This window comes from Fundulus heteroclitus, chromosome 10 (genome assembly GCF_011125445.2).
Source record: "Fundulus heteroclitus isolate FHET01 chromosome 10, MU-UCD_Fhet_4.1, whole genome shotgun sequence".
Lineage (NCBI taxonomy): Eukaryota > Metazoa > Chordata > Actinopteri > Cyprinodontiformes > Fundulidae > Fundulus > Fundulus heteroclitus.
This window is the reverse complement of record NC_046370.1, coordinates 5403527-5416132: the sequence shown is the minus strand read 5'-3', so window position 1 is coordinate 5416132 and position 12606 is coordinate 5403527. Positions and strand designations below refer to the sequence as shown.

The 12606-nt window shown below is 38.9% G+C and overlaps 1 protein-coding gene across 1 annotated transcript in view; it reads left to right on the top strand.

Moving 5' to 3' along the window:
• nhlrc2 (NHL repeat containing 2) overlaps positions 1–12606 on the top strand; it is a 35217-nt gene that overhangs the window by 9987 nt on the left and 12624 nt on the right. The window contains exons 3-7 of the mRNA XM_036141826.1: positions 603–652; positions 4633–5038; positions 6853–6974; positions 7080–7209; positions 10204–10297. Coding sequence (XP_035997719.1) covers positions 603–652; positions 4633–5038; positions 6853–6974; positions 7080–7209; positions 10204–10297 — 802 coding nt within the window. The remainder of the gene's footprint in view (positions 1–602; positions 653–4632; positions 5039–6852; positions 6975–7079; positions 7210–10203; positions 10298–12606) is intronic.

Genomic DNA, 12606 nt, shown 5'->3' with positions numbered 1-12606 from the left:
ATTGCCAAACAAAGGCCTTGTTATGGCTTAGATAACATGCAAATTCAACAGAAACAGGGGTGGACCTGTTTCTGTTGAATTTGCATGTTATCTAACATTGCTCCACATTACTCCAGACATTTTGAATTGAGAAAGCTTCCTGGACGGGAAGCGAAACGTCTTCAAACTTCGGAAAACAAGTCCAGTTGTTTTGTTTTTACTTATTTTGGAAAAACCATAAATAAATTTCCGAATTAAAACACATAAAATTATCTCAGTTTTAAGGGGTGTGTTTGAATTTGACAAAAAGTCTTATTGATTAAGACAGTTTTCTATTTGATATGTTGTATTCGGTGCAGATAATGGAAAAATGTTGGCACAGTAATTTAAATGGAAAAATCTCCAAAGTGTTGGTTAAACTACTGCTGTAATTTGATGTGAGTTTTACCCATTCAGCTACATGATTTAAAATGTGTTTCAAAGTCCCAAAGTCGTGTAATGAGTACCTGATATAAGATAATATTAAACGCCCTTTACGTCATGTTTTGAACCATATTTTCCATGCTAATTTCTGTTTATGTTTGGGTATAATTTTCTCTCTGTCTGTGTAATCCCTCTCGCAGATGGGCTGGTGATTATCGGTGTGCACTCTGCCAAATTCCCCAATGAAAAAGTAAGTGTTGTTGTGTTTTTGTTTTGTCTTTGGGCAGGCTGGTGAAAAGTGTTCCTGCTTTTTAAAAACCACCCAAAATAAACAAGCTGTATGTTGCAGTATCTTAATCCCCCACTAAAAAGTTTAGAAAACTCGCTAACGTCTAATTTGAGGACATTTATTAAGTCCCATGATTTTATATATATATATATATATATATATATATATATATATATATATATATATACTCTCTACAGAGTAGACTCATTGCAAAGTGCTGAAGGAGACTGATTGAGCCAAATAAATTCACGAAGAGACATGGAAAAAAAATTGATTCTTTGATGGAAAAAAAAATACTAAAATATTTATCATTTGATTGGCAACAGTTTGTGAGTTATGATGGATTTCTGCATTTATAACACATTCTAAAAATATAACACACATTACGCACATTTCATTACCAAGCCATGGACTATGCAGACGACTCTCCCTGTAGCTCTACGCTTCCCCAGGAGTGAATGCTGCTTGTCGGGATTTTGAAGCAATCAACTGGTTCCCTTATATAGGAAATTTTGACCAATTTGTATAATATGATTGATGTTGACTTTGTAAAGTGCCTTGAGATGACATGTTTCATGAATCGGCGCTATATAAATAAAATTGAATTCAATTCAATTGAAAAGAACCAATCAAAGTAAGCCAGGAAATGGCAACCAAACAAATGGCCGCTCGTATAAACTTTCCCATATCTACAGTCAAAGTAATAATTTAAAAGCTAATAACGGCTTGAATTTGTCAAGTCTGACCAAGATTTATCTTTCCACAAAGAACAGTGAGGACGATGGTAAGGTAGGTTTAAAAAATAAAAAATCACTGATTATGATCTTTGGGATCACCAGGCATCCATAACAACAATGAGAGTTGTTTAGAAGGCACACACAGGCCGATGTTTTCAAGCCTTTATTTCTGTTAATTTGGATGATTTTCGACTTACAGCTAAAGAAAACACAACAATTAAGAGTAGAATATTACATCAGACCAATAAAGAAAAAAAATTGATAAAAAGAAATGTGGCATTAATGAAAAGTATGTTTTAATACCTGCTTAATAATAATAATAATGATGTAGAAATGTTATGTAGAAATGCTTTACAAATGAATATAAAAACAACAGAAATAATTAAAACATTGTCAATTAAAGTTAAAATGACAGGGAATAAACAGTCTTGAAGAGGCGTGTTTTGAGTCTGGATTCAAACGGGCGTAGACGGATGTCTGGTGGGAGAGAATTCCAGAGTTTGGGAGCAGAGCGCGAGAACGTCCTGCTCCCAGAGGTACTGAGGCGTAAACGGGGAACAGAGAGATTGATTGAGGAGGAAGATCTGATGGAGGTTTACATGAAGGAGATCAGATAAGTAAGGAGGGGCGAGGTTGTGGATGACATTGAATGTAAAGAGAAGAATTTTTAATTTATTTTTCTGGAATGATCGGAGCAGCAGAGTTCTGGACTAGCTGGAGTTTATGTAGGGTTTAAAGGTTTTTCTTTGGAAAAGGTACATCGTAACGCATATTTTTATTCACCTGTAGAGTAAACATCAGGTGGACTATGCAAGTTTGCTGAAAATGGATAGCCATTGGGTATCTCCTCAGAATAATTTAGCCAAATCAAGACAGAAATGTTAACTCAGCATGTAATCAACCTTCATCTATATTAAGGCCAAGTCAGTCCCAAGTTGTGCAAAGAGGAATGATCAAAGATCCCTTCATCCTTGTGAAATGTCTTGGAGTTTTTTGGGGGTTAATGTGCAAATGGGAAGGAGGAGGAGACGGAGGCCCATGCTGCGGCCCTGGCAACATGAACATGACACAAGGACACACAGTAAGCTTTATCCAGCATAGCTACTGTTATCACCCCACAGGCAGAACACGTACCATGTTGTATCGTTGGACGCTGATCTAAAAAATGTTTTTTTTTTGCAGAATGTAGCTGAAAATATAATTTATCTTCATGTTGCAGTTATATTTGGTTGTTACTTTTTATGTAAGGCAGATCAGTTGGACCTTATTTTGTTTTTAATGAAGACTACGTAGGTGTTTGTCAACCACTCAGCCATAACTAATAAGTTGTTGGTCTTCCTTTTACTGACAGTAGTTTGTCTGTTGGATAGGACCACACGTACCAGACTCATCGCTGTTCCCACCTTGGACCACATTTGCCCAAATCCGCTCGAATCCTCTGGCTTGTTCTGGGTTTTTTTCCTGTATTCTAATGCATAAATTTTGAAAAGTGAGAGAAAATTAAAGAGAAAAATGTTCCCTTGCAGTCTAATATATCCCACCCACTACCCGGTGCCACAATGAAGAGATAATCAGTGTTATTCACTTCATCCGTCAGTGGTCATTATGTTATGCCTGATCGGTGGACAAGGCATTAACAGCGGGGGAGCCAATAAGTGGTCCCTGTCTTTTGTTAAAAGCAAGGATTTCTGACTTTTTTTTCCCCCCACTGAATAAATATTCACAGACGAAAGGTTGGATGTTTTTTTGATTTCAGTGTGAGGGCAGACTACTATATTTTAACATTTCTTAAGATGTTTTAACCCTTATCACCAAGGATAGTAGATAAGGATAGAGGATGCAAAATGCAGTCTTTTAAAAACTGTCAGTTTTGCACATTTTTGTACTTCCTTTTGAGTCTCCGCTGCTTCTAAAAACAGTCTATGTGGTGAAAAAAACTCCAGCTGTTTTTTTGGCAATAAGTAAATCTTTTGTTGGTGTCTGGAAAACAAGCCGTTTCAGAAACCTCTGGATTATTAGGTCACAATCGGCGGGCACTGCTGCTGACCTAGCAACCAAAGTACAGTAAAACTGTAACATAAAAAAAAAAACAGTCATCACCTGTCACTGCAACATACATTCAAACATTCCAATACATTCCCACTTATATGTCACATCGTACATTGAAATTATAATTATTCTTGGACTAAATCACACACACAACTTAATAATTGCATTAATACATGCAGAAAAATGTACATATACATTCCGTAGTCTCAACTACAGCTGCAAAGACACAGAAGGCTAACGGTTAGCATGATGCTAATTCACATTGAAACTGCCTTAGGGATGTTAGCATTATTAACTGTTTTTTTTGTCTTTTCATATTTTTTTGTTATGTGGAATCTCATGATCTGAGAAGGATTTTTTGCAAAAAAATTTTTTTTTACTTTTTTTTTATTAACCCCATGGATCTATCCTAAAATTTTAAAAGGAAGCGTAATAGGCCAACTTAAAAATACCAGTAGAAACATGGCTAAATGCCATTTTAAGATTTCCTTTATTTTAGAGACAGAACCAATACGTTTGTGGTAAAATATGTCCTTTACATTAATACTTTTGCTGGTAAAGGAACGTATTATGTTAGCTGTACCCTTTAAACTTTTGCTTTGAACATTTTAGCACTGTCCTTGCTTTCATACATTTCTACCTCTAGTCCTGCTGTGTTTATAACTGAATTGGAAAAAATGTGGTGAGTAAATAGTCACCACAACAGCTTGCAGTTAAACCTCAGAAATTCTTGTATTATCCTTAGATTGTCTTTGATAATCCCCATAAGATTGAAAATGAAAACTTTCGTCTAATTTGTCAACATGGCTTTCAGCTACCATCAGGTTTTAATCGGCATAAGACCAGAAAGAAGGTTGAAATAATCACAGATCTCTCTTGATATTTAGTTCTGTCTGTTTTTCTTTCTGTTGGCAAACATAATGTTTACAAAATATTTTCTTAGTATTTATGTGGCTGAAAGAGTATTAAAGTAATACTTTACACTATTTGATCAAAAGAAGTGTTTATTTTCATCTGAATCTACACATTTTACGTCCCACAGCTCATATCCTCTTACAAATGTTTATGGCTCGTATTTGGTTGATGGTGGATAAATAATGACTTCATAAGATCTCACCTTTTAGACACTTTGTGTCTGTTTCTGAACCTCTAAAGGTCCTGGACAACATCCGGAGCGCCGTGCTCCGCTACGATATCCGTCACCCAGTGGTCAACGACAACGAGGCGTCTCTCTGGCACCAACTGGAAGTCTCCTGCTGGCCCACGCTGGTCCTGCTGGGACCGTGCGGCACATTGCTCTTCTCCCTGGTGGGCGAAGGCCACAGCGACCGGCTGACTCTTTTCACCGACGCCGCTCTCCGGCATTACAGGGAACTAGGTCAGCTGAAGTCTCACTCGGTGGGGATCAAGCTTTACAGGGACTCGCTGCCACCCAGCATCCTTTCCTTTCCCGGGAAGGTGGCTGTGGATCACCGCAGCAAAAACCTGGCTATAGCAGACACGGGCCATCACAGAATCGTGGTGGTTTCCCCCACTGGACAGCTGCTCCACACCGTAGGAGGTAAGGAGTCTCAGGTTTGCCTCGGTTACAACCAGAAACTTCCGTTTAGCTCAGTGGGATCTTATGTGTTGGACCAGCACCATGTAGGACAGAACTGTGAGGGAAAGGAAACGGATCCATGGTCTTTTTATTTTCTGTCCAGCTCCCCTTTCCTCTAATATGCCAAAATAAGCTCCAGTGCAACTTTTAATCCTGCTACTCCCCAGAGCTGCAATTGAAGCGGTTCGATCAAAGCAAATTAAAATGTTAGAACGACCCGGTCAAAGACCAGACTGAAATCCGTTTCAGAATCAGTGGCAAGACTTGAAAATTGATCTCCACACATGTTCACCGTTCAGTCTGACTGAGCTGGAGCTATTCTGCAGAGGAACATGAACAGAAATCCAAATCTCTGTACGCTAGAACTGATAGAGACGCACCCCACAAAGTATACATTAATGCATTTGCACATTAAAGCTTTTGTTTTTAGCTGAGTGAGAAAAAACAACAACTGTTGCTCTGATAGGAAAACGGCTACCTTTCTGATTTTGTACTAACCAGATTCTGACTGATAATGAGCAATAATTGCGAGTGCTTCAGTGCCTCTCAGCAGAACCACATGATAGCCTGTGTTGGCCTGGGACCAGCAGAACGTTTGGCAGCAGCAGAGACAAGGACATGCTGCTATTCTGGCACTGACCTAAGTGTGAACAACCGAGAAAAGAAAGTAGAGGAAGAGTTTTTTTATTTCCGGGACAATTACCTCATCCTTGATGGATGAATTTACAAGAAACTGCTACCTGCTAAACTGAAATGTACTAATTATTCACAGCGCCTTGCAAAAGTTTGCACACACACACACCCCATATTACGTCGTGTTACAACCTCAAGCGTCAACTGGTGTAAAGATTTTTATGCAAAAAGATCAAAACAAGGCCATGCATGACCATTAAAGAAAAGGAAAAGTATACTTTCTTTTTTTTTTTTTACTTTTAAAAAAAAACATAAACGTTAAAATGTTGCCCTTTTTACTCTGATACCCTTAAATAAAATCCACTTCAACCAACTGTGAACGTTAAAGGCATACTATGCAACATTTTTCAGTTAATTAATGTGCTCCATACCGTTTTGGATGATTAAATGAGTCATTTCAGGTCGAACAAAGGTTTTCTCGGCCGCCCTGGGGGTCTGTGGGGGAAATACCGCACTTGCAATTGCAGGAGCTCACGGCCCGCACACACAGAAGTCTCGCTTTACGGCGAGAACTCCATGTGTTTTTGCCCTGCCATTCACTATATGCACGCGCGAAAGCAACAACAAAGAACCGCGTGTTAACGTCAAATAAACATGCAAGCATATCGAGTTTTATTATTATTATTATTATTATTATTATATATATATTTTTTTTTATGTTGGCGAGACGCTACCGCGGCGAGGCGGCTGCGGCTTGGCGAGGCGGATGCGGTAGCGTCTCGCCAACATAAAAAAAAATAATAATAATAATAATAATAATAAAACTGGCGAGGCGGCGGCGGAGTCGCCAAGATAGCGCTGTGGGAAGCTTGATGTTCATACTTTCACTGTGTTAGTCATTGTTTGTACTGCCGTTTTTTTCCACTTTTCGTTGCGTTCGCCTGTCTGCTAAGCTCAAAACAACCGCGCCTGGCTTGACGGGGAAACCAGAACAGCTGAGCATCTTTACGACAGTGCACTTTTACTTTCGCCCTCTGGGGGGACCCTCGCTGGAAAATCAACCCCGGTTGCATAGTATACCTCTAAAGGGAAGAAATGGTCAATGAAGGACAATTCTGTGTGCAAAAAAAAACCTGCTACAGGGCCTGAAAGAGGGAGAGAAGATGGCGACTTGTCCGAAGCCTCCTTCAACTCCCCACAGGGCGTGGCCATCAAAGGGGACATCGTGTACGTGGCCGACACTGAAAACCACCTCATTCGAAAGGTAGCGCCGCTCTCCCGCTCTGCTTCCTGCAGCAGCTCTGCTTCTCCACCATGCTTGCATGTTAAACGTTCGCCTTTCTGTCTTTCGCTTGTGTCGGTGCGTTAGGTCGACCTGGCCCAGGGACGAGTCAGCACTCTCGCCGGCGTAGGCTCGCAGGGGACAGACAAAGAGGGCGGGGCCATGGGGCCCCAGCAGCCAATCGGCTCTCCGTGGGATGTGACGCTCGGCACTGCCGGTGAGTCCTGGAAGTCGACGGGTAATCTGTTTCTCCTCCTCTGCGTCTGACCTTTCTCGTGCTGCTTTCCAGACAGATTCCCCTCTGTCCTGCTTTTGTATTCTCGCCACACGCCTCTCAACTATCAATAATTCCTAAATCCGTCTGATCTCTCATATTGTCTGGACTTTATAAAACCTGGTTACCTTGCAGATCAGGTTTCATGCAAAATGAGGTGGAGGTGAAGAGGGGGGAAAAAAAATCCGTCAGCATTTTTTAAAGTGATAACTTTGGGATTTATAGTCTGCCTGTTAGATGGTTTCATGAAGGGCGAATGATTCATACGTTACGTGTAAATATGAAACCAATCACCTAAGATTCTCTTTAGGCCTACGTCTCCCAGCAGAGCAGAGGTCAGAAACGCTCAAGGAACTAAAGAGCTATTTTTAAACCTTCCTGTTTTGGCTAGGTAACTGTACACTACTGAAAAGTATGGATATTAATTTCAGCTTTTTCTTTTCTTTTTTTTTTCTTTTTTCTGTTTTTTTTCCCCTTTTTTCCCTTTTTTTTCCTTTTTTTTCCTTTTTTTTCTTTTTTTTTTCCTTTTTTTTCCCTTTTTTTTCTTTTCCTTTTTTTTTTCCCTTTCAGCTTTTTCTAAATCTGAATAAGAGTGGAAAATTAAAATAAACAGGGAAAACATTTTAAGTTCAAGTTCAGCTGTCTAAGTGTTCATCCATCCATCCATCCTGATGAATCAAGAAAAACCTTATTGGAAACTAATGTTAAAGGCTGTGGCAAAAATAATTATGCAAATATGTGCTCTTATTAATTATTTACAGAATCAAGGCGGTAATAACCTCATTCCAACCATCCAACTACTTTATGGAATGTATTGGATATTTTGTGTTTTTTTTCCTCTGAGAAAAAGTCATCTTTTTATGACAAAAAAGGGGAAAAGAGATAAATAAATGTTTTTATATTTATCTTTCATTCTGAAAGAGCCAATAAAGTTTGATGGATTAAAACAAAACAAAAACAATATAGATTCAACAATTTTTTCCCCTACTTTTATAAGAGGAGCTGCTTTGGGGTTGAAAGTGTGTTTGAATAAACTTTTAACTGCTCCAATATCCAATCCAGTCAAACTTTATTTATAAAGCACTTTAAAAACAAAAAGCTAGACCAAAGTGATGTGGAGGTATTAAAAAAATAGCCATAAAATGCATAGCAGACAAATAAAACATACATAACCAAACCTAAAACCAATTGGGTTTTAAAAGCCTGTGAGAACTGCTTTTAAAAACAAATTTCAAACTACCTCCAGAGGTTGGGACCATCTAGGCGCAGCCTCCTCTGAGCTTTGCTTGGTTCCTTCTTGGCTCTGACGGGAGCAGCAGGTCAGCAGATTTGAGACAACGAGGGGAAACACATATGACTGTAGCAGCTCAGAGATGTAGGGAGGGGCAAGACTATTTAAAGATTTAGAAAGACTTAGACTTAGACAACTTTATTTGTCATTTTGTATGCACAGAGTGCGTACAGAATGAAATTTCGTTGCATACAGCTATGTAAATTGCAGTAAAAGTTAGATTACAGTTTTAGGCGCAGCAGAGATTTAAAAGTACACATAGATTTAAAATACACTATAATATTTTAAATCTATGTGTACTTTTAAATCTCTGCTGCTTTTAAAATAAAATCATTTTAAAATGAGTCCTAAAAAACAAAAACAGACAACCAGTAAAGTAAAACTTTCTGACTTTTTGATTTTGCTTCATGGACACACAGACCTGGCTGTTATATGCATAAAAATTATAAGAAATTCAATACATCCTGCATCAACATCAGTAATGTTATTAATAATTACTCTAGCCAAGGCCATCATAACCTCATCCTAAATGTTCCACTTTGCAAATAATTTTGGAAGATATGATATACGTTGGGTTTTATTTATCAAAGAAAATTGGTGGTTCTTTAACAAACGGAGCATTAAAAATGTAGGAAATACAAATAATTGGTATTAAAAATCTTTAACTTTGAACAAATGAATTGTCATTTTCTACCTCAGACAATTTTGCCACAGTTTTACGAGAGGCACCATTTCGGGTCTAATGGCTGAAAAGTGTAACTAATTTTTAAAAGTTCGTCAGGGGTTAATGGAATGCATTTGGAGCAGAGTTGATGTCACACTGTGTGTGTGTGTGTGTGTGTGTGTGTGTGTGTGTGTGTGTGTGTGTGTGTGTGTGTGTGTGTGTGTGTGTGTGTGTGTGTGGTAGAACAAGCCTTCTTCCCTCAGTTACTAGCGTGAACTCAGCCATAGTTGGTTTACTGACTGGAAGAAAGATCAGATTTGAGTTTCCGTCTAACCGGTTGGCCTTCTCCCTGATAGTAAATAAAACAATTGTTAGTATTATTGTTTGGAGGTTTTAAACTGATCAGGTTAATTAAACATGTTGATCTAATTTGTGTGTAACGGCTCTAGTGAGGCTCTTTGCCAATTCCTCAATTCAGTTTTAGTGACTCCATAAAGAGCAATAATCAGTTAAAACGTAAAACTGTTCCAATCAAAAGCAAATATCTTCTATTTTCACGAATAAATCTGAGACCTTTGCTTCGCCTCAGAGCTCAGTCCGTCCCGATTCTTAGATTTTCTTCTTCTTCAGCAATTAGCATTCTTAATGTCTTCAGCATTTCACCTTTTTTTATTTTTATTTCGACACACTGCACCTTTTTTTTTTTTTTGAAAAGATGTATTTTTTCAACCAGGATGTAACGTTCTTCATAAATCTCTAGAGCAGACTTGTTTACCGTTCCATGTAAGCAGTCTAATAATTAACCTCTGATCATTTTTCCTCACTTGTTACCTGCCACACATGGCAAAGAAAGCCGGCTGCTTTCTAAAAATGGGCAACGTGTTTGAAAGATGCTGACCTTCAGAAGGCCGGACCGAACGGCACACGTCTCCAGGTTCCCAATTTACAGCATTATTTTGGTTTTTCATGGTCTTGTGTGTAGGCGGCGCTGAAGACAACGTGCTGTGGATCGCCATGGCAGGGACCCATCAGATCTGGGCCTTGTTCCTAGCAGATGGAAAGCTGCCCAGAGGAGGGTGAGAGACCTGCTCGCAGTCCAACATCCGCTAAAAAGACACTAATAACTCTATTTTAAGCACACACACACACACACACACACACACACAAAGACAAAACACGGGGAGTACTGTGAGAAAGTGTTTTCCACCAACAAATATCTAGTTCACTTTTTGCTACACTTAAACTTTTCAAATCGTCAGAGTACAAACATAACCTGCGTAATTACAAAAAGCAATTCTGAAATAAGGAGTTTATTTATTATGGGAAAATTGTCCGAAGTGAATATATAATTGCCCCCACTTGTTAAATCATTCATTTACTGTGATAACCGCATTTTTTTGGATCTGATTCACTAGCCACGCCCAAGCTTGATCGCTGCCTGATTTGCAGAATCAAGAATTTACTTAAACCGCAACCCAGATGTAAAAGCATAACCCTGTCCCCAGACAAATTTAGAGAAATGCTACCAAAGTGGGTGGCGTTTCTGAGTGGGCTAACCTTCAAAGCAGTAACAATCGCTAAATGCTCTCGATCAGTGCTCCCTATGATTCCATCTCCTGAGTCTGAGCAGATGCTTTTATACCCTAAAGTGAGGCTATGACAGCAAAAGCATGTCCCATTTGAACCGTTACGAAAATTCAACTGTGATAGCCACCGTTCAACTCGTAGGGGGCAGCACTAAGGCTGTTTTAAGACAAATATTGCAGAGCTAAACCAGCTAAAAAAAAAATTTCACAGTAACATTAAGGTAGCACCCTTAGGCCAGGTTCATACAAAAGTTGATTTTGGGGCGAGTTGCACAGAACCTGTGGGCTAAAAGATCTGAAAAAGCGACCCATCCCGCCCCAATTTAAAGAACAGATTAAAAAAACACAATAACTGGCGTCCATCAGTCTGGAAAGAGAAACAAAGCTGTCTTAAAGGCTTTAGGAGACCATTGAACCACAGTGACGGCCATTATTCACGCATCATGGTGGTAGTGTGATGGCCTGGGACTGCTTTGCTGTTTCAGGTTCTGGACGCTCCGCTTTAATTATTGGAACCTTGATTGCTAGTCTCTACCTGAAAATCCTGAAGCAGAATGTTCTCCTGTATAAGAAGATTGCGAGGTCCCCTTCTGAATAGCTCAATTAAAAACACAATTACGTAAGGTGTGGAGTGGTCTAGTCAAAGTCCAGAGATGAATCCCTTTGAGATGCCACTGCATGACCTTTAACAGGACGTTCCTGATCCAAATGTGGCCAAATTAAAACAGTTCTAGAAGGACGAGTGGGCCAAAATTAAAGAGGCAACTCAAATACATAAAGGTGCGTGACATCAGCATTTGAACCCCCACGTGTTGTGTTTACTCAGGTTATCTTAGCGTGATATTAACATTTACCGTATTTTCCGGACTATACGTCGCTCCGGAGTACAAGTCGCACCAACCAGAAAATGCATAATAAAGAAGGAAAAAACATATATAAGTCGCACTGGAGTATAAGTCGCATTTTTGGGGGAAATTTATTTGATAATATACAATATTGAGAACAGACATGTCATCTTGAAAGGCAATTTTAAATAAAAATAGAACGGAGGCAACAGGCTGAATAATTGTGCGGTTAGCTTACGCTACATGACACAACTGAGAACGTGTCAGGTATGTTAACATAACATATTAAAAGCTATTCAGATAACTATAGCATAAATAACATGCGAAAAAGTTAACCAAAGCGCCCGTGTCACTCCAAATAACTAAAATCCAGTGAAATCTTCATCCTCGGTGTCACTTTCAAATAACTCCGTTAACTCTGGAGGTAGAAGCTGCGGCACTTCCGCTTTTACGTCGCTTACGTCTGATTCACCACAGGCCTAGAGCGCCCTCTTGAGGTTTGGTGTGAAAATAACAGGTGTAATGATATACCGGTAAAAATGTGTAATAATTTCACTCATAAGTCGCACCAGAGCAGTGTTGTATAAAGTACTGAAATCTCGGAGTCAAGTAAAAGTATAAGTACCTCTCCAAAATATGACTTTGGTAAAAGTCCAAGTCACTGACTGAAATGTTACTTGAGTTAAAGTCTTAAAGTATCTGACATGTCCTGTACTTAAGTATGAAAATTACTGTAAAAATAGATGTACTCAAGTAATGTAATGAAAAATACAAGTAAAAAGTAAAACAAAGCAAATGCAGTTTGAATGCCATTTTTTCATATTTTGGTAAACTTTGAAAGTCAAATTCACTTAAAATAATATAAACAACCAAGTCCAGGAGAAATTTAGACCAAGTTTAGACAGAAAATACAACCTTTTTCTAAGCTTTCAGTTTTCCTTCTTCAAGTAAGGT